This window comes from Colletotrichum acutatum, assembly GCF_030867785.1.
Source record: "Colletotrichum acutatum strain CBS 112980 chromosome Unknown BDZ83scaffold_33, whole genome shotgun sequence".
In the NCBI taxonomy this organism is placed as follows: Eukaryota; Fungi; Ascomycota; class Sordariomycetes; order Glomerellales; family Glomerellaceae; genus Colletotrichum; species Colletotrichum acutatum.
This window is the reverse complement of record NW_026849027.1, coordinates 18753-46691: the sequence shown is the minus strand read 5'-3', so window position 1 is coordinate 46691 and position 27939 is coordinate 18753. Positions and strand designations below refer to the sequence as shown.

General features: G+C 50.5%; 10 protein-coding genes across 10 annotated transcripts; 7 read left to right on the top strand and 3 right to left on the bottom strand.

The window, feature by feature from the left end:
* Positions 1 to 1395: 1395 nt before the first annotated feature.
* Positions 1396 to 1917, top strand: BDZ83DRAFT_574647 (thioredoxin; the record flags this gene model as incomplete). Its single annotated transcript, XM_060504729.1, has 1 exon — positions 1396 to 1917. The coding sequence occupies one exon, from the start codon at positions 1396 to 1398 to the stop codon at positions 1915 to 1917; it is 522 nt and encodes a 173-aa protein (XP_060366355.1).
* A 488-nt stretch (positions 1918 to 2405) lies between these two features.
* BDZ83DRAFT_750907 (WD repeat domain-containing protein) lies at positions 2406 to 5567 on the bottom strand (the record flags this gene model as incomplete). The annotated part of the gene is made up of 4 exons (XM_060513982.1): positions 2406 to 4890; positions 4943 to 5076; positions 5135 to 5274; positions 5390 to 5567. 4 exons carry the CDS (start codon positions 5565 to 5567, stop codon positions 2406 to 2408), a joined length of 2937 nt encoding a protein of 978 aa, XP_060366354.1.
* A 2936-nt stretch (positions 5568 to 8503) lies between these two features.
* Positions 8504 to 9815, top strand: BDZ83DRAFT_718517 (translation factor pelota; the record flags this gene model as incomplete). Its single annotated transcript, XM_060512083.1, has 2 exons — positions 8504 to 8584; positions 8697 to 9815. 2 exons carry the CDS (start codon positions 8504 to 8506, stop codon positions 9813 to 9815), a joined length of 1200 nt encoding a protein of 399 aa, XP_060366353.1.
* Positions 9816 to 10450: 635 nt separating this feature from the next.
* Positions 10451 to 11506, top strand: BDZ83DRAFT_750905 (aldo/keto reductase; the record flags this gene model as incomplete). The annotated part of the gene is made up of 4 exons (XM_060513981.1): positions 10451 to 10525; positions 10584 to 10594; positions 10651 to 10708; positions 10763 to 11506. The coding sequence occupies 4 exons, from the start codon at positions 10451 to 10453 to the stop codon at positions 11504 to 11506; spliced, it is 888 nt and encodes a 295-aa protein (XP_060366352.1).
* A 2184-nt stretch (positions 11507 to 13690) lies between these two features.
* BDZ83DRAFT_791287 (uncharacterized protein) lies at positions 13691 to 14562 on the top strand (the record flags this gene model as incomplete). The annotated part of the gene is made up of 3 exons (XM_060515731.1): positions 13691 to 14108; positions 14163 to 14240; positions 14293 to 14562. The coding sequence occupies 3 exons, from the start codon at positions 13691 to 13693 to the stop codon at positions 14529 to 14531; spliced, it is 735 nt and encodes a 244-aa protein (XP_060366351.1). The 3' UTR covers positions 14532 to 14562.
* A 1066-nt stretch (positions 14563 to 15628) lies between these two features.
* On the top strand, positions 15629 to 16906 carry BDZ83DRAFT_774616 (uncharacterized protein). The gene is made up of 2 exons (XM_060515426.1): positions 15629 to 15755; positions 15824 to 16906. Exons 1-2 carry the CDS (start codon positions 15675 to 15677, stop codon positions 16763 to 16765), a joined length of 1023 nt encoding a protein of 340 aa, XP_060366350.1. The 5' UTR covers positions 15629 to 15674; the 3' UTR covers positions 16766 to 16906.
* A 141-nt stretch (positions 16907 to 17047) lies between these two features.
* Positions 17048 to 18768, bottom strand: BDZ83DRAFT_574764 (benzoate 4-monooxygenase cytochrome P450; the record flags this gene model as incomplete). The annotated part of the gene is made up of 4 exons (XM_060504740.1): positions 17048 to 17213; positions 17272 to 17696; positions 17751 to 18460; positions 18522 to 18768. The coding sequence occupies 4 exons, from the start codon at positions 18766 to 18768 to the stop codon at positions 17048 to 17050; spliced, it is 1548 nt and encodes a 515-aa protein (XP_060366349.1).
* A 2655-nt stretch (positions 18769 to 21423) lies between these two features.
* Positions 21424 to 22763, top strand: BDZ83DRAFT_574706 (uncharacterized protein; the record flags this gene model as incomplete). Its single annotated transcript, XM_060504734.1, has 6 exons — positions 21424 to 21564; positions 21621 to 21657; positions 21714 to 21770; positions 21881 to 21909; positions 21993 to 22363; positions 22430 to 22763. 6 exons carry the CDS (start codon positions 21424 to 21426, stop codon positions 22761 to 22763), a joined length of 969 nt encoding a protein of 322 aa, XP_060366348.1.
* Positions 22764 to 23068: 305 nt separating this feature from the next.
* BDZ83DRAFT_616199 (alpha-ketoglutarate-dependent sulfonate dioxygenase) lies at positions 23069 to 24516 on the bottom strand. The gene is made up of 3 exons (XM_060507957.1): positions 23507 to 24516; positions 23361 to 23440; positions 23069 to 23309 (listed from the first exon to the last, which is right to left on the bottom strand). Exons 1-3 carry the CDS (start codon positions 24418 to 24420, stop codon positions 23209 to 23211), a joined length of 1095 nt encoding a protein of 364 aa, XP_060366347.1. The 5' UTR covers positions 24421 to 24516; the 3' UTR covers positions 23069 to 23208.
* Positions 24517 to 25626: 1110 nt separating this feature from the next.
* BDZ83DRAFT_718511 (alternative sulfate transporter) lies at positions 25627 to 27764 on the top strand (the record flags this gene model as incomplete). The annotated part of the gene is made up of 12 exons (XM_060512082.1): positions 25627 to 25748; positions 25810 to 25878; positions 25938 to 26040; positions 26103 to 26170; positions 26237 to 26308; positions 26372 to 26515; positions 26584 to 26635; positions 26719 to 26919; positions 26978 to 27165; positions 27228 to 27291; positions 27352 to 27436; positions 27493 to 27764. 12 exons carry the CDS (start codon positions 25627 to 25629, stop codon positions 27762 to 27764), a joined length of 1440 nt encoding a protein of 479 aa, XP_060366346.1.
* Between the last annotated feature and the right edge of the window lie 175 nt (positions 27765 to 27939).

The window sequence follows — 27939 nt, the reverse complement described above, 5'->3', positions numbered from 1 at the left end:
CGTGAAGGTGTGAAAGACCAACTTGGAGGGGCGGCGAGAGCCGTGGATCGAGTTGGGAGTAAGGGGGCGACGGGCGCTTTGAGGGCTGGGGGGATTGTGACTTTGCAAGACACCTGATGGGGTCATCTGACGCAACGTCAAAGGGTGAGTGAGGGGTTGTTGGTTAATGGGCTCGATGATCCTAGACACTTTGTCCAAAAGAGCCGCCGAGGGCAGACAAACATTCTATTCTGAGAGCCGAGGGTGTTGGTAGTCCTTTAGGGATCGTGTGTTGCCGTCACTCGACGATGGCCAGCCAGCGTTTCGCGAGATCGTGAGTTCCCCTCACATATACACGGAATGCCAAGACACGAGTTTCAACTTGACCCGACACTGTGAACGCTTGCTGGTGGAAGAGGTGTAAGACGGTAGAACTTGGTGCCCTTTACCCCGGAAGGGTCCGCACTAAGGCGAAGTAACCTCGCGCAAAAGAGCGTCAAAATGTCAGAACTCATGAAGTCTGAAGCTTTAATGACAGGGAGGTCGAAGGTAGCATATGGAGCATGGCGAGACCATAAGGTACGGTGGTGTTGAGTAAGAACGATGGGTTAGATAGCAACGAAGCGCAAGAAACAAGATGAAGAATGTTTTCAGCATTCTGATAACAGGAACTATACCCATAGAAATTGCTCACATGCATTAAAGCCCTTTGACTGTTGGAGTGGTCAGCAATGATAACGAAACGTCAGTTGGAGAAAACAGCAAGTCATGAGGATCCAGTGACTCGGGAACCATGCAGAAGACACCGATCCGGCGGCCTGCATTGCTAGACAGATGGGACAGCGATCTGGAGTACATGCAGCAGGCCGCCCTAGGAGAACCCAAAGGTCGATCCAATTGGCAACGTGCCAGGTGTAAAGTAGTGTGCGTAAGGCGTAAGAGATGTGATAGTGACAACTTCCATTGCTTGCAGCGACGGGTGTGGAGTTTTCGAGTGTTTTAGTTGAAGAGGACAGCGCGGGGCGCAGCCAATGACCAAGATTTAGTGTTCCCTCGACTGTGCTCCGGAGCACCTGGAAGGTTCCTCGGTCGCCGACCCCACACTTACCGCTGGAAAGAGAAGCTGACGAGATCACTGCCGTCGCTGACGAATGCCCTCACTCACACTCATTCACACTCACACTCACACTTACACTCACTCTTGTTCTCACCCGCGCCCTCACTCTGGCAAGTTCAAGTGAGCCTTTCTCATAAGCCAGGCTGCCGCATCCCCACTATATAATAACCGCGTGAGAACGAAGAGAAAACACCACGGATCTGCCGACGACTTCATCTCAATTACTCTACTATACACAGCGACATCCAACTATTATCTCATTCCGCAACACCAAAAACTCACATCTCTTAGCCGCCAAAATGGTCGTCCTCCACGCCACAACGCTCACAGAGTTCACAAACCTCCTCTCATCAAACACATACCTCGTTGCCGATTTCTACGCAGACTGGTGCGGCCCATGCCACGCCATCAAACCGATATACGAATCCCTCTCAAACACTCACGGCCAGCCAGGCTCCCTCGTGTTTGTAAAAGTAAACGTCGACTCCGCCCAAGATATCGCCCGACGCTATGGCGTGACGGCGATGCCGACCTTCATGTTCTTTGAAAACGGTCAGCCCTACAACGGCGGACGGAGCGTCATCCGCGGCGCCGATCCCAGGAGCCTGCAGACCACCGTCCAGGAGCTGGGTGGGCTGGCCAAGAAGAAAGCCGCCGAGGCGGCTGCACAGAAGGCCGAGGCCGAGAGGAAGAAGAAGGAAGCTGCCGCAGCCGCCGAGAAGAACGTCAAGCCTGATGATGGTTCCACTGTCTCTGGCGGCTACACCCTCGGCGGCAATACGGGCCCGAGGTCGGACTGGAAAATGTCCTTGAGGGGGTGATTGCCGCCGTCGCGTTTCTCATCATTTCAAGCAGAGTATCACACTGCGGCTGTCGCGCCGCTATGCACATGGGAGTCGGAGGACGGGTTGAATTTTTGGCCGTAGCGTGGCAGAAAAACATCAAAATTGTTTCATTGTATTAATTCTCCAAACTTTTCATGCCCCTGATTCCTCATTTGCGCCGCTTTGTTGCTTTATTTGACCACCCAGAAAATGCTGCCCAACCGATATCCTTTGACTCTTTGGTCTGTATGTATGAAAATAATAATACAAGAAATGGAGATATATGCCGTCGTCCTCGATCATTTCTTTGCAGCCGTTGTTGTGTGGGGTATCTGTTGTTCTTGATCATGATAGATGCGCCTCGTCGTATCGTACCTAAGCGGTCAAATCCATCGCTGTCGAAAAGAAAATGTAAAATTGAATTCAAACCCCAAGAAACTTCTGTCCTCAGACAGAACTCCGCGCATGTCTCTGCCTGTTCGTTCCTACCTGCCGTCATCGGCAAGCTTACCACACTTGACGCAGATCAGACGTTGTCTGCCACCAACTCTCTTCGGTTTGAAATCCTTGCTCGCACATTTTTGACAAGTCATTTGTTCGCCATCTTCGCTGGTATACTCGGAGCTTAGACGGCTGACAACCGAGTTCCGAAGACGATTCCCAACTCGCGAATTATCTGGCTGTAGTAAATGTTCATCTACCTCAGCTTTATCAGCAGCAGCCTCAATGCTCTTCGTTGTGCCTTTGTGCTCTTCTTGCACGGCCAAGTCGTATATGCCCGCACCTAAGCTCTTGCGGCGGGAGGCTTTGGTTCCATTACTAGCCGACGTTTGCATCGTGTCTGCTGTGCTCATGCTATTTCGCCCTTGGCCAACCTGCGATTGCGATGTATTCACGTTACTGAACGACACCGACGATCGCAAGGATGAGATCCCACGCCATCGATTGAGATTCCAGAAAGAATAGCTGGCGCCCGCAGGATCAAGTCGAAGCTCGTCGCTTTCGTCGTCATCGGCGGATAGGAAAGAGAAACTCGGGGTCGGAGGAATGGACGGAGCCCGATCGCGGGAAGCCCGGCTCGATGTGGGACTAGCTGGGAGTTGCGGACGTGCCGGTGGTGATGATCCACTGTATGGTTGTTTTCGCGCTTCTGATGCCAGGTTGGAGGCACTGTTGTTAATTGGCGTCCGTGACGTCTTGTTAGGCGATAGAGACCGGGGGCTTTGAGATGCTGTAATGATCATGGAGCTCGGGCGCCCACTTTCGATTCCATGCCGCCACGTATTGATATCGGAGCTCAGCTGAGCACCACCAGGGGCTGCCAGGCGGGAAACCGAGCCCCGGCGTGAGCGCGATTGGCTACCGACACTTGTGCGCGTTGCTACACTTCCGCTGCGTCCAACAATGCTTCCTCCCATGCGGCGGGAGAAAGTTGAACCCGTTTCCCAGTTCTCATGGCGGCGTTTGATGTATGCACAGTCCTGGCGGAAGACCTTGATGCCCCCAGATTGGTCCGTGGTGACAAGAATTTGCCCATCAAAGTGTTTCGACTTCTCGATGTAAGCGGGCGATTCTTCCGGCCTTTTGATCTTCTGCTGCTTGATCTGAGGCTTTTCGTCGTCCGAGTTACCTGCTTGGCTGGCAATGGACTCCTCGAGACTCATCAGAGTGACTGGGGGAGGGTTACAGAGGTCGTAAAGAGGATCTCCCGAGCCACCAAGGAGCTGGCGCGATTTGGTCGGAGCGAATATTGCTGTTGAAACTCGATCTGAGTGGGCATCAAAGTATTCGCAAGGCTTCTCCTTGTCTGATTCTGCGGAATGCACAGACCAGATATACGTTCTCTTGTCTTCGCTGCCAGACACTATCCACTGTCCGTTGTCGCTGAAGTCGGCGTGAATTTGACTGCAAGTATTTTCGTAGCCCTTGAACTTGGAATCCAGGCTCTTGTCGCGCAAATTATAGATGCGTACTCTTGAGTCGTTGGATGTGATCAAAACCTTAACTTCGTCGTCAATGACCATCGTCTTGATACCAGTAATCTTGCTGCCCTTGGCATTCTTGCCTCTCGATGATCGCACATGCAACTGAGAGTTCTGTTTGAGGCCCTCCGTGTCGTGGAACATGCACATGCCAGAGAGCCCTCCAGCTATTGCAGTCTTCCCGTCAGGCGAAAACGCCACAGCCGTGATGAGATCAGACAATTGGGTAGAGTAAGCTACAGCTTTGTCCGGAATACTCCAGAGACGCAGTGTCGAGTCGAGGGACCCCGCAAGGAAAAACCGGTCGTCAGTAGGATGGAACGCTATTGACGTGACAAAGTCCTTGTGTTTGAACGTGCAGAGACATTCTTTCCGGCTGATGTGCCATAGACGAACAGTCTTATCCATCGACGACGACAACAGAAAGTTGTTCTTGCTCCAACTGAGGTCTAGTACTTCGCCGGTATGCCCTCGGAACTCGTGAATCGGCTTGCTTCGAAAGACAGGTGCACTCAACCTTTCTCCACTGGCCCCGTTTGCGTTTTCCTCCTCTTCGTGACGACGCCGTTCCTCATGCGTCGTTATCACAGCCCATACTCTCACAACTTGGTCTTTTCCCGCAGCAGCAAAATACTTGCCATCGGTGCTGAATTCCGTTGCCCAAATAGCTCCGCTTGTATTCGATCGTCGAGTGTCGATTGATGCTGTTGCTGTCGTATTCGTGTCGTCTTTCGAGTCGGATTGTGGAACGAACAGCTCCTGAGCAAGAAACATGCGATTGAACTCGCGGATCTTCTTGCTGTGTGCCTTGACCCGGATATACCGTGGGGGTTCTTTGTGATGGGGTATGTATCCGGACCCAATGACTGAACCAAAGGCCTGGGCATTGGTCCCATCTATTCGGTGATCGCTGAAGACAGAGTCCTCGTCGTCTTCGCGTCTTCGTCCTCCTCGCATACTCAATCGACTTAGAAATGATGGCCCTTTTCTACACTAGGTTAGTACCACTAGCATGAATGAGGGGACTCAAGAGTGCGGACTTTTTGTCCTTGGTGGCATCGAATGCATGCGCAGGAAGCTTCGTTGGCTGCTCTGGAACCTGAGTAGGACTATCGGGGCGTTTGCGAAGCTGAGGAGGAACAGTATGGCCAGTGTTGGTTCGCATCAGAATGTGCTGTGGAAAATTAGCAACCAAAGGCTATCCTACAGCCATGCCAACGGCGGCGACGAACATGAGATAGCGGGTCAATTGCGGCAGGAGATTGGACGGCGACTGGCGAGGGCTTGTCGGCCTTGCCGTCCTTTGCATTCGGCGTTGTACTCCGGACGAGCTTCGTAGGTGTCTTCTTGGCAAAGGTCGGAAAACTGCTGCCTATACAACGATTAGCATCCACCGTATGCGCTACACAGGGTCAATGACGGTCCCCGGTCTCAATCTTGGAGAACTAAGGGCCCAGTGCGTGACAGATCCGCATATCTTTACGTACCTTGAGACTCTGAACCGCCAGGTGACTTCTGGGCAGTCGAGGAGCCTTCACGACTGAGGGGGGTCAAGAGACGAGGTTCAGAAACGGGTGCCGGGGGCGGCAGTGGTGGTGGTGCCTGGCCATCTTCGCGACGGCCAGCGTCCATGGATTTTATGGCAGAAGACGTAGGGGTCGACATTTCCCATTATGCGAACGCCGACGAGGAGGACAGCCGCGTACAGAGTTGCAGGCACTTGGGCCGTTTGTGGGCGCGAGAGGTAAGCGCGGGTAAGCTGAGTAGGTCGTGGGCCTGAATTCGAGGTGTGGTGGTCGTCGGTAGGTGGTTGAGTGATTCAAGATGTAGTAATACGAATGATCCGAGACACCCGAGCTTCACGAATGGGATTGGAGCAGTGTGACGACGGTGGGCGGATGATTTGACGGTCCAACGGGGAGGCCGGAATTCGCAGACGGCCGATATTGCCCGTCGCCGCGGGTGGCCGTGAATTGGACGGTCGGGCCTGTCTACTGGGTATATCGCTCTACTGGATTCCCGTCGTTCCCGATACGAAATTTCTGTGGAAACGAGAAGAAGCGGACTTTGCGCTGGGCGCGGCGCGAGGTTTTCTCCCAAAGGGAACCGGCGCCCGCTTGCTCGGCCGTCGTTGGTCAAACGCGGTCGGTGGTGGTGTTTTCTGGTGGTTGGGAGACTGGGTACGTATTACGCGGGTTCGGATTCGTCCAGTCCGCGTATTCCGTATGCTAAAGCAAGGCACCCACGCAGCCCGCGTTTCCACCCTTTCTTTGATGAACAGCTAGGTAAGGTATAGCTGGTGTTGCCCGGTAAGCAATTCCAGAACCTGCTAGTTGCCGTATGCGGGCGATTCGGATTGGCTTGGTAATTTGACCGTAAGGTTATGGTTATGTCTGCAACGTATCTGTACTCGGAAGAATACGCAGTACGCAGGAAAGTAATCAAGAAAGACAAAGTTGCATGTCTCCGTCGATTCTCGGCTGGATCCGCACAGCTTCCCTTGCAACTGTCCAGGATGCACCCGCTTCGAAGAGGGCAGAGTGTGGGGGAACAGGAACGCAGAAACGTCGCGTTTCTTTTTCTGGCGCAATGAGTCGGGACAGATGAGACTGGCCCAGATCTGACCGTATCGTGTGTACCCTGGCCAGATCTAAAAGCGAAAAATAGAGTCTGGAGTAATGGATACGGAGCCGAGGCACGAGGCAATTGGCGATTGGGTTTGCGCGCAGTTAATACTCGGAGCGGAGATGACGATGTCTAAGGTACGCTGACGATGGTTTGTTCCTCCCTGCAGAGTGCGCAATGAAGACTTGCAAGAGTATTTGTCTCGAAGATGGAAGCCGACGGAAAGGATGAGCAGGGAAATGATCGAAATGGAAGAGAAACGTGGAAAGAGGAAGGCATAGAGAGTGGGACCGCAAGGTACCTAAGCGAGGTAAGGTAGTGGAGGAAAGTGCGCCGAAAACAGCAGGTTGGCGTCAGATATAAGAAACGATTACGAGGGAAATCGAAGACATGGAAGCCTCAATCACTCATTCTGTCCCATGAGGTAGCACAAGGCAAGGCGAAACCCAAGACGACACACACACAAAATCACATTGGAGGCTTGGAGCACTGACACCAGGCTGGAACTTGGAACTGGATCGCCTGCTTGCTGATGGCGACACTGGACGATCGCCACCAGCCAGCTTTTTGATGCGTGCTCGTTCCTCGATAACCAGGGGCACAGTAGAACCACCCTCCAGAAGAGTCAAGGCTGTATTGTGAATGCAGAATGCCGCAGCCCTCTCAGCAGCCTTTGAATATGGCACTCTAGCAGCTGCAGCTGACCGTGGTTTAGTTGGGCTCTAAACGTACCTAGCCTTGAGGAGACACTCAACTCTGCTAAGGCCAACAACTAGCTAGCCAAGATCAAATCCATCCAGACTCCAAACATGGCGTTTTGTTGGAAAGTTTAGACTGTCTGGTTTGCAGTTCATAGTAAGAAATGAGTATTGGACACATTTGCGCACTCCTCATCGCTTCCCCATAAACCTCCCCGCCATTCAATTGTGCGCGCCGGCAAACTATGCTCCATGGATGCGCCGAGGAAATGAATATGCTAGGTATTACTACGTATGTTGAGTACGGATAAGGCAAGGGTACTTTGAGCAATGGCAGGGTATCAAAACGATGACGAGACCTATGACGTCGATCTACACTCACCCAATTGTGCCTGAACTCGACCTAACTCGCCTACTGCGTAGGTAAGCCGGGCGATGAGCACGCACCGCACGGGGGTTTTGGTTGATACCCTTGAGAGGGACCAAAGGGCTTACGTGCCTGTATTCATAAATGGCAACTAAGGTATGAGTGATTTTCAGGGCAATTTGCTGAAATAAATGACTTCAGATGACTCGTGTCTACTTCGGAAAGGATCTTGACCTCGGTCGTGATACGAAGCAAGCACCTGGTAGCGAGGCAAGTCAAGTAGCATCTCCGACCCTTCTGAGGCGTCGGGGATTCATCCAGTGTCCCAATTGCACAATGAGAGGGAACCTTGAACACCGGCCTGGAGCTGAGGGTCTCTCGACTTCTAGGATCATGGAGGGAAGACCCAAACCCAATTGTGCTCCCCCTTTCGGCCTTTCACGTGGGCATGGCTGAGGTAGATTTTCTTGAGCACTTGGAGAACCTTGATCATCTGAATCCCTGAGAGGCTCTGAGAACTGGAATGGGAGGACCTAAGACGAGAATCGTTATCGGACCTGTCTCCGATAGATAGCGATAACGATAAGAGAAAGAAACATGGAATCCAAGATACGTACCTACCTTACCTTAAGGTACCTCAACCCCGCCACCGGGCACCTCAGCCCAGCACTTCTGCCGTCACTTTCGGAGATACAGTGCAGTGACGGCCTAAAATGATGCGCAGTGCATTCCGTTCCCCAGCAGCTACCTAAGGTAGAGCCCAGAGGTAATTCAATCTGCCAATCTGCGTCCAGATATTTTCAAACATTCTCGATCTTCGTCATCGTCGCAACTTCATTTTCTTTCCAACACGAACCTAGCACTTTCTTGTCCCCTTCCTCGCGTGCTTCAATAGCACACCCTCCTAGAAAATGAAGCTTGTTCCGACCAAGCCGTCGCAAAATATTGCCGAGGATGCAGTAACCCTTTTGCCCGAAGATTCTGAGGATATGGCAAGTCCACGAACCCACTCTATCCCGTCGCCTGATGCGCCCAACGCTGCGACGTCTTGCGACGAGATGCTATTCACAACACACCAAACCAGTCCGACTAACAGCATAATAGTGGCATGCCTACAACCTCATCACACCCGGCGACCTCGTCATGGCGCATGCCGTGAGGAAAGTCGTCGCCGAAACCAAAACCGGCAGCACGATTTCTGAACGAGTCCACACCGTCCTTGCGATCCAAGTCAAGAGCACATTCTTCGACCCCATTGTCGGCCAGCTTCAGGTCAGCGGCGTCGTCAAGTCGGAAAATGCCTACGTCAGTCTGGGTCAATACCATACGCTTGACCTCGAGGTCTCTCGCCCCTTCACGTTAAGCAAGCCGCAGGGCTGGGACTCGGTCGCCAAAGACACATTATCAGAGAGCCTGTCGGACGACAAAGATGGCGCTATGGCTGCCGTCGTCATGCAGGAGGGCATCGCCAACATCTGCCTCATCAGCCAATTCCGCACCGTCGTCAAGCAACGAATCGAAAGCGTCATACCCAAAAAGCGAAGCGCCGCAACCGAAACCTCACAGGGCATGACCCGCTTCTATGAAAAGACGCTGACCGCTCTTCTCCGAACCGTCAACTTTGATACCCCGAGACCCCTGCTCCTCGCCAGTCCTGGGTTCACCGCGGCCGATTTCAAAAAGTACATTGCGGACGAGGGGAGGGACAAATCAGACAAGAAGCTGTCGGGGGTCGCTAGGGAGGCGGTCGTCATTCACACAAATTCGGGCCACGTGCACAGTCTCAACGAGGTTCTCAAGAGCCCTGAGATGGGCAACAAGCTCAAGGACTTCAAGTTCACCAAGGAGACAAAATTGATGGATCAGTTCTTCGAACGACTCCGGTTAGAGGACGGAAGGGCGTGGTACGGAACAACGTCCGTGGCAAAAGCGGTCAACGAAGGTGCCATTGGCCCTGGTGGCGGCGTCCTCATCATGAATAACTCGCTATTCCGCAGTTCGGATATTCCAACAAGGAAAAAGTACGTGGCCATGGTGGACAAGGTTAAGGCGGATGGCGGCGATGTCAGGATTCTCAGCAGTGACCACGAGAGCGGCAAGCGGCTGGACATGCTGGGCAGTGTTGCCGCCATTCTGTCCTACCCCATCCACGACCTGGACGACGATGAGGATGAAGATAGCGCTGCAGCTAGCGGTGAAGCTGGTGGCGAGTCAATCATCTGAGTCGAATGCGGATACATATATATATGAGTAAATGATACCAAACAAGTGCATTTTGAAAAGAGAGATGCATAGAAGTAGGAGATTCAAAACACAATATAAACTCATAAACTTGTGTAGGTGACTCGGCGCATCTTCAATTCCCTTCATGTTGGGGCATACGATAACGTGGAAAGCATAATACCCGATCTTAAAGTAAGGTAGCGATGGAGGGGCTTCAATGGCGGGGTAATCAGCGCTGCCCATTGCCCCTCCCCCTCTCCTTTCCGGTCCAGGCCCATGCCCTGGCATAGGCACCCGAGCATCCTGGGCCATCGCCTGTGCTCACTAAACCGCTGGGGTGAGAAACACAATTCGGGATCCAATGAACAGGAGTCTCTGACAGTGCGCAACAGCTCGGCACAGCAACACCGAACATGCAGCCGACGGGACAGAATGGATGGTGCAAATGGCGGGGGATCACTCCTCATCTTATCCTGGGCCGGAATGACTAATGGCCTCATTCGAGAAGACGGACAATGCCCAAATTGCGAATGCAAGTGCTCTTGGCCAGCTCATCTGTTTTCTTCACCTCATCTCATCTTCAACGGCGCAAATTCATTAAACCCATCGCTTTTTCCGCGCACCGTTCCCACAACATGGCGTCCGCACTCACACTTCAGTCCAAGCAGAAGCTGAACAACGGCCTCGAGATCCCCGTGCTCGGTTATGGCGTATGACCCCCCCCCCCCTTGCGCGATTATCATGATCTTGTTACTGACAAGGACATAGCTATGGAAGACGTAAGTACAACTGAAAACACATCATAGCAACCAACATTGCCAACACCGACTGCTAGTGCGCCCGAACAAGCTGAAGAGGTCACCACTGAAGCTCTCAAAGTTGGCTACCGCCATGTGGGTTCCACGGCATAAGCCTCGATTTACGTCACCTACTAACTATCATGACAGGTCGACTCGGCGGCTTCGTACAAGAACGAGGCCGGCGCCGGAGCTGCTATCCGTGGTGTCGAGGATATTCCCCGCTCCGATATCTTCTTCACTTCCAAGGTTCGCTACATCAACTACGACGATGCCAAGGACCAAGTAGAGGATACTCTAGAAAAGACCGGCCTCGACTACATTGACCTGATGCTGCTTCACTGCCCCTATGGCGGCTCAGAAGGCCGCAAGGGTGCCTGGAAAGCCCTCGTCGAGGCCCAAGAAGCTGGTCTGGTCAAGTCCATTGGCGTCAGCAACTACGGAGTGCACCACCTTGACGAGCTCGAGACGCACATCAAGGAGCTCGAGGAGGAGCGCGGCGGCAAAGGCAAGGGGGGTGCCATCAATGTCGCACAGTACGAAATCCATCCATGGTGCGCGCGCAACGACATCGTCCAGTGGCTTCAGAAGCGCGACGTCGCTATTGAGGCTTATAGCCCTCTGGTCAGAGGCGAGAGATGGGGCGACAAGACTCTCAAGGCCTTGGCCGAAAAGCACGGCAAGTCTGAGGCCCAGATCCTGCTGCGTTGGAGTTTGCAGAAGGGTTATATCCCTCTCCCCAAGAGTGTGACGCCCACTCGTATCTTGGATAACACCAAGATTTACGATTTCCAACTGACGGACGAGGACGTCAAGAACTTGGAGACAGACGAGTACTCCCCAGTTTGCTGGGACCCAACTGTGAGCCCCTTGGACGGGCCAAAGAGCGGTTGACAGCATCCAGGGTCACTAGCGATGCAGCATAGCTTGAGCTCTTCCTTTCTTAGCGACACATGTGTCCATTATTATAATCAGAACAATAGACGCAGCAAAGTACCATGCATATACAAAACAAAACGCGCGTTACCCACAGATGCATGCCATGAGGCCGCAGCACCCGGCCCTCAAAATGACGAAAGAACCTCTTGTGATCACGTTAATAATCGCTGAAAACCAGCGCTTGCCCGACGACCTCGCCTTTTCTTCGACCTCTACTTATTGAGCTGAGATCTAATCCGGCCGTGGGCGTAAGAATGGCCTGGCAACACCGAGTGACAGGCAGGGTTTGAAGACAATGAACAAATCCACATTCTGCTCCGCGCTAGGACTTCTTGTCATATCTCCTATCTGCCCCCAGCACTTGAACTTAGGATGACTACGTCGAGAAATAGAGTTGAGACTGGCAATGAGTTTGTTGTCAACATCGAGGCAAAGGTCTATCGCTCTCAAAGTTAGTGATGACTCCAAACCAGGGAACTCTAAACTCTTTCACAGTCTCGCAATACCCTATTTGAAGGCTACTGCGGTAGCGAGCGCTGTGTAAACTTGGGAGGTCGCGGTCGCCCTTGAGACAGGTTCTCGTCGGTCTGATGTCTTACCTTGTTATACATTAGATACTTAGTGAGAAGAAGCCCCATTAGTATACCTAGTCGATACTTAGAAGGCGACGCATACTACCCACAAACTTTTGGACCCGTAGGAATTTGTGTTGTATGATGTCAATTACTCCAACATGTTAGAAGTCTAAAGACTTGTGCGTTCTGAACATCGAAGTTTTGACCACAGCCTTCGTTCATCTCTGGTAATCTCACCAGGACAACCAATGACTAATGCGAATAGCCCGGCCGGTACTATCACTCCCGCGACATTTACTCCCATGTACTTTCGTTCTGTTTCAAAAGGCATAATGACCCGACATTGAAAGCTAGCTAGAGCCAAGTTACCATTCGATCTGTGCAAGTTTCAGACGACCATTCCGCAGCGTATCCGCTAGGCTCTCGTCTATTCTGGTTGCAAGCCCTGCCAACCCACTACCTCATTGTTCAGAACAAAGTTCTGACTTTTGAGGGACTTCCATTGAATAGAGTTTGCTTTCAACCTGGGCATTGACAGCTCAGACTACCCTAAAGCTAAGGTATTTGAACCTTAACTGAGCTCGTGCCAGAACCACAGCAACTACATGCTTGACTACAATGCTCGGGGTGGATTGTTGTTGAAACGAAAGGAGAGCCTAGAGAGAAACATATGCCTCGTCAAGACCTTTTCCAGATTAATTCGTAAGCGATAATTATGTTGTGAAGATTTCCCTCCCCTGACACTGTCGCCGGTGAATATTTATGTGTTGCTGACAAGGGTTGACAACTGAAGGAAGACGACGGTAGGGTAACTTATCTCGATAAGACAAATTAATCAACCATTCGGATGAATCAGGGAGCTCAAAACTTCAGGGCAGCTCGTTTAATCGGCCAATTTTCGTATTGAACTAGGTCTCCCACTTGAAACCGTTGCGGGGTTGCGTTGACTCTTCCGAGTCTAGCTCAAAATCTTCAGCTTGCGATGGATCCGGTGACTACGACGAACGGGCAAGTCACAACAATGCTCAAGCTTTGAGGCGTGCAAAACGTGTATTGTATTCTCGGATCTATGCCGTAGAATATAGTGCCCCGGGTCGGTATCCCGTAGTGATGTGATGACTTCCGCTCTGCCAGGTCTGACATGCGCTCTGAGCCTCTGTTGCTTGATGATTCTGGCGAGTCGCGCCAACAGAGCACAGGCGAAAATGAACTCTGAGTTGCGCAAGAGGAAACAGACGGACGATCTCATCTATATCATTCCGCCACTTACCGTTGCGCTGGATGCCGATCTACCCGTGTGGGCAAAACTAATTTCTCCGTAGGCTGAACCGACCCATGATAGGGGGCATGTCCACCTTTATTACCAAATGTTTCAACTAGGGGCAGTATCAACTAAATGAAGGCTTACAGACTTATAAGAACAAAAGCATGGGGCTTGGCAATCCTTCTCACGATAGTCAACCGCATCACGCTCTTCTTCGATTTTGTACATTTCCCAACTACAGAGACAGGATCTCTCGTCATTCGTTTCCCGTTATTCTTTTCACTCAACAGTCCTTACAAGATGCGCAACTCGATCATCGCCGCCGCCGCTTCCCTGGCTCTGGGAGCTAGAGCCGACATCTACCCCAACTATGAGTATGGCAACATGTTCTACCTTGGCCCTACCACCGGTGGCCAGTATATCACCAAGGCCACCTACAACATGGAGGTCCCCAACCCGCCCACAAACTGGGTGAAGACCGATGAGACTCAGCGCTGGCTCTCCCTCTGGATCGGTGTTCAGGACAACCCCAACAACGGCGACGTGCTCAACATGAACTTTGTCCAGCCCCTCCTCAACTGGGGACCCGATAACTCCGTCTGGGGCTGCAGTGCTCCCAACACGCAGTGGTGTGCTGCTGCCAGCACTTACCAACCCAGCGGTCAAATTGGCCAGGCCTACGTTCCGGTCAACAAGGAGGCCACTCTTGAGTTTGAGAGTATGTTTCCACGCCTGATTCGATTGCGAGATCGATCTGCTAACAGTGTCGTAGTTTCTCTCAACTCCTCCACCGACATGATCGACCAAAAGATCTGGCAGAACGGAGACCTCATCTCTTCCGAGTCTGACTGTAAGTGACGCCCATATCAACTTCCAAGACGAATGCTGACAACCCACTACAGCCAAGGGCATGAGACCTGCCGTCTTCTACTCTGGCAACGAGTGTTACGGTGATGGCTGCGGTACTCTGCCGGCTTACAAGTACACCAATATCACCCTTGTTTTCGACAAGGCTGTTACGAACTTGGCCGACATAGTCTCTTACACCAACGCTACCCACACGGAATGGCAGACGAAGGACAACGGTATCACCTGGACCGTCGACTCCATCACCATCGCGGAGGATAACTTGACCGAATAAGCCGACAATCTGACTCAAATCTTTGAGATTGTTTGTTCAAGGCTTTCGATTCCTGTAGATACATTATCACCAACGCCAGCCGTATCGGACTTGGCACATGTGTTGTAAAACCATTGTAGATATCAAATTGCACATACTCTAGGGCCAGGCGTTATTGCCTGCTAGTCATCTGTACAAAGCGCCATGTAAACACTGGGACCTTTCAGAGTAAGAAACTTTTCAAAGTATCAAGCTACGGACTGTCAGTAATATATCTTATCAGCGTCGCGTCTCCGTGCAAGAGAATTTGACGTCAAGGGTGTGGAGAATGCCAAGGCCATGGACAGTCGGTGGTCACGGCGTGGGACCCGGCTTGGCGCATAGAGAAAGATGGCACCCCGGCGGAGTTAAGACGGTGCAAATATGAGAGAAGATCGCCTAAAACGGATATCCTGTCGCCTAAATTGTAAAGGAATACGTCGATATCTGTGGCTGTCCAATGGTTCAAGTTTCTGGGGTAAGCGCCGCCTGATGGCCAAGCGTCGGAGCTGGGTGTTCCCAATACGGAAACTCAAGTTTCCGACTCCCGGCCACAACCGACGGACTTATGATAAGCTCACACGCCTAATGTGATGCGCCGTTGATGGATGAGAGCGTCCAGGGGAACCGAACGTGGTCTATTCTTTTTTGAGGCATTTCGCGCACTTAAATTGCTTAATGCCGGCAGTGCCAACAGATCTTAGAATACGATTAGAAGCTAGCGTAAAAGATGTAATGACGTTGTCTGCAATTGAAAGACTTCTTCCGTTTGAAAGCTCATACCCACGGCGAAACGTATTTACGCCTAGTGTGCCTGTAAATCCGAGTCTAGCGCACAGTCTCATTTGCCTCACGATGCTCTCATTGTCTTACACGATGATGATCCACAACGATAGGTCTTGGTTGCAGAGGTACCTTTTCCTCGTTTTAAGAATGCAATCATTTTCCAGACGCTGAAGAAATAGATATAAAATCCCCCATGCTATTCGTCTGATCGGAAAACATTCCCAGCTTGTAAAACTGGTAACATCATTAAGGCCAACACCCCTGAGTGATCACTATCATCAACTGCTCTACCTCTCAATTAAAAACCTACCGTGTCATTTCTCAGACATCATCTACGCAATGGCCCCCAAGACTCTTAGATTTGCCAAAGATCAGCCGGAAGGCTTTGTGAATCGCATCGAGAAAGTTGCCATCGTCGGTGTAAGTACCTCTCAAACTAAATCGCGACTCCCCAGCAAATCATAAGAAAAGAGACTGACAGCTCCAAGGCTGCTGGTACCATGGGAAAGTTTGTAGCTCGGGAGCTATTGAAAGGTGGAAAGCACTCGGTCACCGCAATTACCCGACATGACAGTGATTCCAAATTACCCGACGGTGTTATTGCTGCCAAGGTCAACTACGACGACGAGAGCTCGATTGTGGAGGCTCTAAAGGGACAGCAATACTTGATCATCACGATGAAGTCCACCGTCGGCCAGGAGACCCAAAATAAGCTTGTACGGGCTGCGGCCAAAGCTGGCGTACCTTACGTCATGCCGAACGCGTGGGGTCCTGATCCAAAGAATGAAGACATGATGAAAGATGCTCTTCTTGGTTCTTCGTTTCAAGGAGCTGTCAAAGAGATTGAGCACCTTGGGGTAAGCGAATGGATCATCATGTCTTGTGGATTTTGGTACGAATTTAGCGTGGCCGGCTCGCCTAATCGATATGGATTCGACGTCAGAAACAAGTCACTCACCCTGTTCGATGAGGGCGATCTCAAGATCAATACTTCTACCTGGTCTCAATGTGGCCGCGGACTGGCTGCTTTCTTGAGCCTCAAATGGTTGCCTGATGACAAGGATGATCAGTGCCCCAACATTCAGAACTGGGCCAATGATGTGTTCTACGTCTCGAGCTTCTTGGTATCTCAAAGAGACATGTTCGAAAGTATGAAGAGGGTCACGAATACAACAAACGAGGACTGGGTCATCAACCACGAAAGCTCGAAAAAGCGGTGGGAAGCTGGCTACGAGGCACTGAGATCAGGGGATAGAAATGGGTTCTCGCGAATGATGTACTCGCGCATTTTCTTCTCCGCGACTGACGGTGACGTCGAGCACAAGCACGGGTTGGCAAATATGGCCTTGAACCTCCCGGTTGAGGATCTAGACCAAGTCACTGCAGAAGCAGTAAAGATGTGCATCTCAGGAGAATTGGACTCCTACTAAAGTGGATTGCTGTGGAGATGAGCCTTACTCACAATTCCCATTCGGCTTCCTCTTGATGATATCTGATTGTGATTAATGTTGGAGATAGCACCGTACCTATGCCGCAGTGTAGCAATGCGAACGAAGGCAGGAACAAGAATGAAAGAACCACTGAATGGACACTTCCGGCCTGGTCCTTAAGTTTTGTGTGAAGCGCCAATTTCGGAAGTCGGCCAATGGACAGTCATAGTCACCCCATCCTTGAGTGTTGTTGTAATCTCTTGACAATCAGTAAAACACATCTCAGGTAATTTTTATCTTGACAGAAATTGAGCCCTTCTTAGTTTGTACGACGATGAGATCATGGTCGTAAGAGATATCTTCGACCGTGGTTTCAAATAAATTGGATCTCGGTATGACGCAGAGAGCCATCGTGGCAACCATATGATAGACTTCGCAATATGCCAAGCTGAGAGGCGTCGTTAGCATTGAGGATCGAGAGCCTTGGTCTCTGAACAAGCACTTACTTCTCACCAATACAGGAGCGACTACCTTTCCCGAACGCAAGGAGGAACTTCTCCAGCTTGTGGTTCGGCTGACCATCGATTAACCAGCGCTCAGGAATAAATTCCCCGGGCTTTGGGAAGAGTTCCTCGTTCCAGTGGTTGATCATTGATGTCATGCCAACGGGGGTTCCTCTGGGGATAAGCCATTCCTTTTTATCGTCACGGGTCCTGTAAACCAAGTCCTCCTCGCGAGCAATCCTGGCAGATCTGTGCGACACACCAGGCATCATGCGAAGAGACTCGTGAATGACTGCCCACAGGTAAGGCTTTCGTTCGAGCTCTGTCCATTTCAGGTTTGATGGGTTGAGACCTTGTAACTGCTCCATAAGGCGAGCATAGGTCTGGGGCTGGGCGAGAAGGTAGTACGTCACGACAGTCAGAGTAGCCTGTGTCATAACAATTAGCAACGCGGCACGTAACGGGAAGTTACTCATTCTCACAGCAGTGGTCTCGGTACCGGCGAGTAAGAAGTTGAAGCCCTCCCCAGAAAGTCGATACAATGATTTCTCTTCGTCGGGAAGTGTCTTGGATTCCATGAGATCGGCAAAGACTCTTCCATTTTCCGGGTTGCTCAGAGCTGCCTTGATGTACCCGGGGATGACAACATTCATCTGTCTCATGACAGACTTGATGTCTTCACCTAAGTAATCAGCCATCATAGGCATGACTTGAGCCATTTTACGACCAAGAGCGTTGTGTCTCATCATATAAGCACTTTTGAAGAAGGACTTCACCCAAGTAGCAAAGTTGGGCTCCCATCCTTCCTGAGAGATGAAGCCCATGGGTTCTCCAAAAGCATACTGGGAAATGATATCCGCAGTAAAACAATTGAATGCCTCCTTCACGTCGAATGGCTCCTTCCCCGCTGAGCGGAGCATTTTATCTGCCGTGAGCTGGGCAAACTCCTGCACCTCGCCCTCAAGTTTGAGCATTTGCTGGCGCGAGAAAAACTTTGACAAAGCGCCCTTGCGCATTCGATGAACCTCATGATTGACGGTGGAGAAGCCGGTCACCGAGACAGGGCCTGCGCCACCGGTGTTGAGTTGATGTTGCCACTTGTCGCGGATACGGCCCGGACCGGCATATATTTCGTCAGTGAAGTAAGGATCAGAAACATGAAGTTCATCCGGGTTTATTCTGACAATGGGCCCTGTGATTCATGTTGGTCAGCAGCGAATTAAGTCTCAGACTAGGGTTCTCGTCGAATCTACCATAATGCTCATGCATCCGTGTAATGACCTTGCCATATCTGCCAAGCAACCACCAGTCAAAGTACGCTTCGTATAGGTAAGATGCAGCTGCGATCTTTGGACCAGGAAAGTGCGCTAGCGGATGGAATGGCGAGATATTATACAAGGCTACGACGATGTGATAAGCGACATAAAGAACAATAAAGTAGGCGACTGCATTGGGACTCAGGGCAGCCTTGAGACCATCTACGATGGCGATGGAGGCCATTTCGGACACAAATCGCTGGACCGAGTGTGCACAAGAGGTCATATCGTCGACGCAACCTCTGCTAAGCGCAAGATTATGTGACAGCTACCTTTCCAATGGATATATAAATACTGCATACATGTTTTGCCTGCACCACCCAGGCAGTGCAGCTCGAATCACCTTGGCCCACCAGCCACCGCAACATTGATAAAAGGCGTGCGCTTACTGGCCGGAAGAGCAGCTTCTGCGACCCGTCTGGAAATCAAGAAAAAAGCACGATCACAACGAGCCCCTGAGAAAAGGAGCGACCTTGACGAGGGGAGCCAACTAGCGTTTGCTAGTGCAGCGAGCCTGCGGGGGCGACCCACAATGCCGAGATGGGACATCTTGTGCCCATTGAAGAATCCTAAATGAGCCAACAGCACCGACCGTCGACGCATATACCGTGGCTAGGCCAGCCCCTCGAAGTGCAACAGGCGACACGCTCCGAACCGGGGTTCTTAGTGGCATCAGAGGAGATGAGCGATCGTGAGCAAGAAGATTCCCGTATACCTCACGTTACATGTAGTCTTGATGGAAAAAACATGATCTAGATCTTTCCCCCTCCAGTCGTGGGAGGAAGGAAACGTAATGGGGTTGCGCTACAGCTCTATCCTTGAAGATACGCTTGCCAGGACTCAAGCTTGTCAGGAGCCCAGGACATAATAACGGGACGCACAGAGATACCGCCTGAATGCAACGTGACCAGCACATGGCACTAAGACGAATCTTTCCAAGATCTTCAAGCGCCCAGGGAACCCGAATGGAACCGGGGGCAAATAATGGAGACACATCCCCTACCTCTCCACTTTAGGAACTTTGTGACACTTGGTTCACCATCCAGTCGGGGTCAGCATTTTTTCTCTCGCTGAATATAAACAGGCAATTGCAGTTGTATCCGTAACTACCAAGTAGTAAGCTTTTGTTCTTTACGACACGTCTCGATACCGATGAGAAGTCCAGACTGTAGGCCAAGATGACCTGGGGACACCCGCACATGAACCGTATCACCATGTGTCCAAAACTAACAGGATATTTCTACCTCTCAAAACAACGGGATGCACTCAAAGCCCCCGCGATGTAGAGACGCCTGCTCCAAATCGATGGCCAGCTCGGGTCTGATGGATGGATCTTGTCGATAATGAAGTCATGGTTCCCTCACGACGATCGGACCGTCAAGTAATGAAGTTTTCTGCTCTGAGTGACTGAATGGTTACCATCTGACTACTTCTGATCAACGAAACATGCCTATCAAGCATCACTGCTCCAGCATGTGTTAAAGTCTCAGACAGCCTCCTTTCGGAAAACTGATCGTGTGCAGGCCCCGACTGCCGAGATGTAGTTCTTCATCAGGAATGGTTTGTGAATTTTCATTCGAGGAGCGAAGGCTTTCACTTCAATTTGAGGAGAAGATCAACTGCTTGAAACCTTTTTCCGGACACGTAGTCATTTGTGAGCACCCGGTTAAGCGGCCGCGTGCTAGTCCCAGCCTGCTTCTCTTTGCCCAATCCGACTCTAACAAACTTGGTTATGAACATGAACTTGCGACGTTCTGGTGAGACTGAGCGGAGCGAGTCCATGGTCACCAGCGACAGATAAGTGCTAAACCAGAAGAGAGACGCTTCAGGATTGAGAATACCGGGGTCAGCGGATGCCAAGCACTCGTAATTTTTGTTAACCATGGTTGGGAAACGGCGAACTCCATGAGCTCAGAGAACCAACAGGTTAGAAGGAGTATCCATCTGTACGCACTCCGTATACATCCTGCAATTCATTAAAAAAGCAGGCGAAACATTACGACCCCGAAAGTTCAGAGGAGCAGTATCCCTAATTGAATCCCAAAGTATCGCTACTTCGTTCCAGCTAATCTATGCCGATATTCTAGACGCCAATTCTCACATGCAAGTAAGAGGAGCACAAGATGAAGAACTTGACACTTCGTCGAACCCTTGTGAGTTTAAGTTATTACATGAGTGTCTACTAAGTGCCGGCACAGAAAGGCACCCTCAATGTTCCGCTCAAGTTTTAGAGTTGCCGCTGGTCAAAACATTGACGACTTGCGGAGCACCGTGGTCAATGATAAATCAGAAACGGAAGCCACTGCTTCAACTTCAGTGCAGTCATATTTCAGAATCACCAATGGGTCTCCGCGAGTCACGGCTTGGCAGACCCTGGGAACGGTGGTCCACAGGAGGACGAGGCAAAGTCATGGCAACACCAGATGGTGCACCCGGAAGCAGGGCTTCAAAGCTCGGCAACCAAAAACATGTCTCCCGGCTTGAGCTAAGTCAATTCAGCCGGAGATTTTCATCCAGAGTTGCCTACTACAGAGCGCTGAAATTCGTGATCAAATTCAACCTAGCCAGGGCCGCAAAATATCGCCGAGTATGACTGGCTGGGCGTCATAACTTTAACTACTGGGGCGCCACGAACTAGAACTACCACTCTTCGTCAATATATCTCCCCTTAGTGTATCTGTTGTCCATGCCTCCCCTTTAAGAAGTACTCGGCGGAACCTGACTCACATCCATCACGCATTTCCCGTTCATCGACTTGTTGAAACCGAACCCCGATCGAACACTGCCCTCGATGGCTACACCAGCGACGCTGGCGTCGTGGCCATCCATGTATATCCCGATGACGACTGGCGCGAGAGACTCGCTCATAGCTATCTGCTTTCTATGGGCAATTTTTGCAGCGGTAGTATTTGCTCGACTCTGGGGCAGATATCGTGGAATTGGCGTTGGCGGAGATGATATCTTGGCTTTGGCTGCTTGTGTGAGTTACGACTGGTAGATGATTGCGTCTCGCACTTGGTCTAACAGATATCACAGTTTCTATCAGGCAGTACAATAGGCATGAATACAGCAGGTATTTTTGGCATGGCTTTCCAGTCTGGAGCCATAGGATAATGACTGAGACCACAGTTCTTACGTCTGGTGTCGGGTACAACTTCGACCCTGACTCTGAGGTGTATCCAAAATGTATGTGAGTGGTCTAAGGCGACTGGTGTGCTATTAAACAACAACCCCAAAGGCGTCATTGGACTTTCGATCGTTGCTTTGAATTTTCAGGCGCTGATCATGTTGTATAGTGCTCAATAACATGCAATTCATCTTGAAGGTAAGAATAGTATCTACTTCGGCAACGGAACATTCTCCCAAACTCTCGATTCTACGAATCATACCTAATAAAAAGTGAACTAGACGACTTTTGCTTTCACGCTTATCTACCTTTGGGCACTGGCGTCCTTGAAGCTCAGTCAGCTCTGGTTCTATTACAGAGCCTTTTCTGTTCAACTCAAGTGGTGGATCTTCCTTATTGGCAGCGTTGTCATTGCATGGGCTTTGGTCTTCACCTTCGTCTTCATCTTCCTCTGTAATCCGATTTCCCAACAATGGACAGTGCAGCGAATCGGGCACTGCATGGACCAGATCCTGGTGCTCAAGTGCATTATCATGACAAACCTTGTCACCGACCTGTTCATTGTAATTCTACCTATCTGGACTGTCTGGCAATTGCAAATGCGAAAAACCGAAAAGCTTGCTGTTATTGCTTGCTTTGCCCTCGGCTTAGCGTGAGTCAATCCACCTGAACCCCCTTGATACTGCTATCGATGGCTCGGTGAACTGATACAGCGAAGATGCTGTGTGATTGGCATTGTTCGATTCTGGCAGATCTACGTTATCGATCTCATTGGCAATTTGACTGGCACTTCCTTGACTACATTCATGTTATGCACGGTCGAGCTCATGCTTGCAGGTCTTTGCATCAATATCCCTATGCTTCGACCCTTCTACCTCAGATGGAGAGCCAAGTACAAGTCCTCCTCGATCGAAAATTCCAATAGCCAGAGTGCATTCAACAAGGGATCGCGGAGTGGGCAGATCAAGGTGCAACCCAAACCTGGTCAGTACACAGCATGGATAGAACTGGTTAGTTGTCAAATTTTCCAATGGCATTCAAGCCGCTTGTAAGGTCCTGGGAGAGATTTGCTGACTTCTCAAGAATGACAAGGAGCACGAGATGGGCAGCAATGACGATGGCGATTCTGAACGAAAACTCACCAGAGAGCAAACCAACACTGCGATACACGTACATACCAATTGGAAGGTTACGCGGGAATGAAGAAGAGACAACAAAAGGGCTGGAAGCCTGATTGAGTACTACCTTGGGTCAGATCTGGGTGCTGGATAGAAGGCGAGAATCATCGGGATATCTACGTTGGATGTGTGCAGATTAGAGATATTTTGCGCAAGACGGACTTCAAAGAGCAGGTCTCGTTGCTTACGCTGGAATCACTATAAAAAGAGTTCGAATTCTACCATATTCAGATTGCCGATAAGTAAGGGAGGGTGGAGAGTTGAGACACCACCGTGTCTCCGAGTTTTGGCTAATGTAATTGCGTGTGCATGTCTGCTCTCATGGGCCCTTCTTGACCCCTTGTACTAAGACCTGACTTGAATGACTGCTTAATCTTGCTACCCGCTCTTCTCTGCTTTCGCTGCTCGCGTCGAAATAGGCTAAGTATGCCATTAGACTAATGACATTACCAGTGGGATGACAAAACTTACGCTTTTCACCAAATACGGTCGTTCTGATACCCTTACGCGGTCCATCGTAAGTCCCCGGAATGACACGATGAATTGTACATCTAAGAAGGGTGAGCTGAGGACAAGAAAACGTTCACGAGGACCTAAATGCGTTATGTCCAACTCACCTATTATCCCACATGGCCACGCTGCCCACTTCCCACTTCCACCGAACAGCATGGTCATCGGCAGAGTGGATATGGTACGAGAAAAAGTCCAAAAGTTTGTCAGACTCGACCTTTTTGAGCTCAGCAAAGGCGGTTACAAAGCCTGGATTGACATTCAGCGCCTTGAGGCCGGAGACTGGATGGGTTCTAACAGCCGGATGGTGTGAATCGATGGGAGGTCGATTTGGGCCAGTACCCCATAGATCCAAGATTGTGTCATATTGCAGTCGTGAAGTGTGTACTGCGTGCAGTCCGTCAACGAACTTTTTCATGGCGTTGCTGAGAGCGTCATAGAGTCCGTATTGAGAAACCCAGGCAGTGTCACCGCCGACGTTAGGGTGCTCCTCCATACGCAACAAGGAGTAGGATGGCGGGTTGATCTCAAAGGACGTGTCGGCGTGGAAGTCTCCAGAGGGCCAAGGGGTGTACTTGAGTATTTCACGGTGATCCTCGCGGCTGCCCTTGATAACAACGTACTTCACATCCTTCTGCGCGGGATGACGGTCGAGAGTGCCGTAATGCTCGAAGAGCTTAACTTGACCCTCAGTTGTCAGGTCCTGGTTCCGAAAGAAGACAACCCCGCGCTCAGTAACAAGAAGTGCGAGTTCATCCAGTTGCTGTGTAGATAGTTGTGACAACTGCACACTTTCTAAGACTGTGCCGATTGACTCTGTCAAGTCAAATCTCTTCGCAGCTGAAAGGAGGGCTTTCTTCTCAGGATCGGCGAAGGATGCCCTGTCCTTCTCCGGAAATCTCTCCTCTCGAACTGGCTCCAGAGGTACATGATTTTGTATCTTGGGATGGAAGTGCGGATGCAAGGAGATCGGGAAGCCTGAGTCCGGGGAGACATGCTTTCTAGACTCCAAATTCGACATAGTGAGTCCATATATTGCTGAAAGAAGACGGAAACTGGAATGAGCTGGATTTCATGTCCGAGAGGTATATTTGTTGAAGCGTAAGACCTCGTTACTTTGACTACGAGAACAGCATTACAATTTCCCCTCAATTTGTGCCACCGAGCACGTCAACATCTATACATTGCGCGATCTGACCTTGAGATTAGACGCGCCGGGCTTTCTCCTGATTTGCGGGCAACAAAGAGGGTGTCATACGCTAAAGTGACATATAAGTTGGGCTTTTCCCGCGCCTTCTCAGTCGCCAACTAGACATTTCAACGACTGCGTGCTTCTGCAGTCCGAAAGAGCCTGGAAAAAGTGGTTAGTGCTCTCAATATCTATCAGCATATTTTTCCAGGTCCAAGGCTACGACCAAAAGAAAGGCGGCCAATTTATCTAAGGTGACTTCCTCGAGTTTGGAAATATGATTGGGAAATTGAGCTTATATGGAAAGATATCTAGCTATTTCAAGCTCTGAAGATAGCGACTTTCTAAGGTAAGGTACCTGTGTCGGAACAAGGCCGACGCTCTGGTGCAAAGTGGCAATGCGCATGCCGCGATGGTTGAAAAGTCGGCCGCTCCCGAGAAATTTGACCATCCGATTGGCACCAAAGACATTCGCAATCCCGAGAGGTGATTGCATCAGTATCTTACCTAAGCCTAGCTGCGTAGAGGGTGGATGTTCAAATGCGAGTTTGGAGCATCCTAAGGGGTCACCGTCGATGGCGTGAGCGCTCCAGATGATGGCATCAACGAGAGAGTGGGTCATCTTGTACGTCCAGACGGCAGACAGCCGAGTGTCGGCCCAGAAGACCTATGGCAGCTTGAACACGACCCGACAAATCGGCTCTGCGACGCGTGGTATTTGTTCAGTTCTCCACGGAAATGCTGCGTTCATGACATATTCCGTTCCGTCAGAGCAAGAAGTCCGAGTTTGACAGCTGGAACATATGTGGGACGCGGAACAGCAAGGCGAGACCTGGACAGGTAAGCCGGGATCAATGAGGGGCAAGGTACATTTTTTCTTTCGAGAATGCATTTTGGCAGAGCTTGCCGTGTATCAGTAATTGTTCGAGAACATACAAAGGTTCAAGTTGCCATGTTGAGTTCGTCCTTCGACGTATTGCTTTCGAGTCAACGCCTGCGTAACCAACACAACCAACCACATTTCCTCAGCTCTTCAAAATGGTAGCAATAGTAGACGGAAAGCAAATCAAGATGGTGGCCAAGAGCCCAGGAAGTCAGAGTGATGGCGAAAATCCCGATATCGACTGGAGCCCGGAGGAAGAGCGACAATTGGTGCGAAAGTAAGTTTGTCAAACGTTCTTTGGCTTCAGAGGACTAAAGCTAACTTGGGGGGGCTTAAAGAGTTGATTTGATTATCATGCCGCTGTTGATCCTCGCTTTCTTTGCCCTACAGCTCGACCGTGGCAACATGTACGAAGACTATCTGAGCATAATGGACCTGATCTGTAAAAATATCTGACCAAAAGCAGTGGCAATGCATTGACAGACTATTTCCTTAGAGATGTTGGTATCACACAGAACCAATTCAACGTTGGTCAACAATTGTTATCTGCAGGCATCGTGATTCTGGAAGTCAGTCGATTGAACTGGGACATCCTACCTTATCCTAAACATCCGGCTGACATGATCCATAGATACCGAGCAACCTAGTTCTTTACCGTATTGGACCAACGCTCTGGATTGGAGGACAGATAGTGGCCTGGTAATATTTTCTCAGTCTTTCTGGGAAGACTGCAATAGCCTTGCAGTGATACTGACAAGTGGATAGGGGATTGGTTGCGACCTTCCAAGCATTTCAAAAAGGGCAGGGTGCATACATGGTGACCCGAATCCTCCTTGGGTAAGCCTGGATAGCTTCATCAAGCAATTCCATCTGAAGAAAACTGACAAATCGGACATGTAGCCTTTGCGAGGCAGGCTTCATTCCTGCAGCTCTTTTCACGATGACGCGTTGGTATAAGAGAGATGAGACTAGTAAAAGGTTCTCGTGGTTCTTCATTGGCAACATGCTAGCTGCCGCATGCTCAGGCCTCATAGCGTACGGGATGTGAGTCGATCACAAACGATGAGTTACCGTCAATCTCGAGCAAGAGCTGACAAAGTGTGTGCCCTAAGCTTGCACATGAGAGGCATTGCTGGACTTGCTGGATGGCAGTGGCTTTTTATCGTAAGTTGGGTTGACCTAGCGGAGAAAGATAGTAGTCGGCAAACAAAGAGGGAATTTGGAGAAAACTAACGGCTGATTGCTAGCTCGAGGGAATTTTCACAATTTTAGTCGGCATCGCCTTTTTTGCTTGCTTCCCCAACCAAGTCAACAAACCAGTATCGATGCTCGGCTTTCGCTACTTCTCGGAACGGGAAGCCGAAATCTTGTATAAGAGAGTCATGATCGACGACCCGTCCAAGGCTCATTCGAAGCGCTCGGTCAGCTGGCCAGAGCTGAGATCAGCGGTACGTGTTGGACTCCCGTAACCTGGGCGTCATCGATTGTTGGCTCACGTGGATTTAGTTGACGAACTGGAGACTCATTCCCCATGTTATCTTCACTATTGCTGCCCTGGCACCATCTTCTACTCTATCATCTTATGCGCCCTCTCTCGTGAACTCAATGGGGTTCGAGAGATTGGAATCCAATGCCATGGTTTCAGTTGGCGCTTGGCTCTTGATTCCAATCAACCTCTTATGGGGGTTCACTGCGTAAGCACTTCTGTGCCAAGATGATCACCATCAAAACAAAACAGAATGACTGATTTTCGCAGCGATAAAACGGGAGTCCGTGGTCCATGGGTGTTCCTAGGCTTATTCATATTCTGGGGCTTCAATGTTAGTTGATGTTTTATCACGTGCTTCTTCTTGGCGAAGCTCCCAGCTAATAATACACAGCTTGGCAACTATCTGCTGATAGATGCCGGCCGCAACGCGAGATTTGCCATGTTGACTCTGTCAACGGCATTCTCGTTTCCTTGGCGTAGGTTCAAATTCCCGTCTTTAACTGGCGAATCATGTAACTGACGCACACCGCAGATCCTGTCAATGGCGCTTGGGTCTCTGCCAACGCCAAGTCCGCCGGTGAACGTTCCATCACAATGGCCATCCTCATCATGGCCGCCAACTGTTCAGGTATTGTTGGTAAGCAGCTATTCAGAGAAGAGGATGCACCGAAGTATCGCAACGGATGGACAGTTATAACAGGTCTCACTACTGCCGCCGCGGTTTGTGGTATTTGGGCCAATGTCCAGTACTACATTCTCAATAAGCGCAAGCTGAAACGGACAGGGCTTTCTTATCAGTATTAATGGGTATGCTGGCGAGAGAGTGGGGTGGCATGGTTTCGACTTCTGAGTAAGAAGGGGCTCAGGGGCGTGGTCGGCGAATGATGGATATTGAGTAGGTAATTCGTCAATGCCAATGGCAGGTCTGACTTTCCCACAGGCATTTGTGGATGAAGAGCGCCAGTTTGCTATTACACAC

Coding starts and splice junctions, on each gene's coding strand:
- BDZ83DRAFT_774616 (XM_060515426.1), top strand. CDS start 15,675: ATGGCCCCCAAGACTCTTAGATTTGCCAAAGATCAGCCGGAAGGCTTT. Junction 15,756..15,823: donor AGAAAGTTGCCATCGTCGGT/GTAAGTACCTCT, acceptor GACAGCTCCAAG/GCTGCTGGTACCATGGGAAA.
- BDZ83DRAFT_616199 (XM_060507957.1), bottom strand. CDS start 24,420: ATGTCGAATTTGGAGTCTAGAAAGCATGTCTCCCCGGACTCAGGCTTC. Junction 23,441..23,506: donor GTGGCCATGTGGGATAATAG/GTGAGTTGGACA, acceptor CACCCTTCTTAG/ATGTACAATTCATCGTGTCA. Junction 23,310..23,360: donor GACCGTATTTGGTGAAAAGC/GTAAGTTTTGTC, acceptor TGGCATACTTAG/CCTATTTCGACGCGAGCAGC.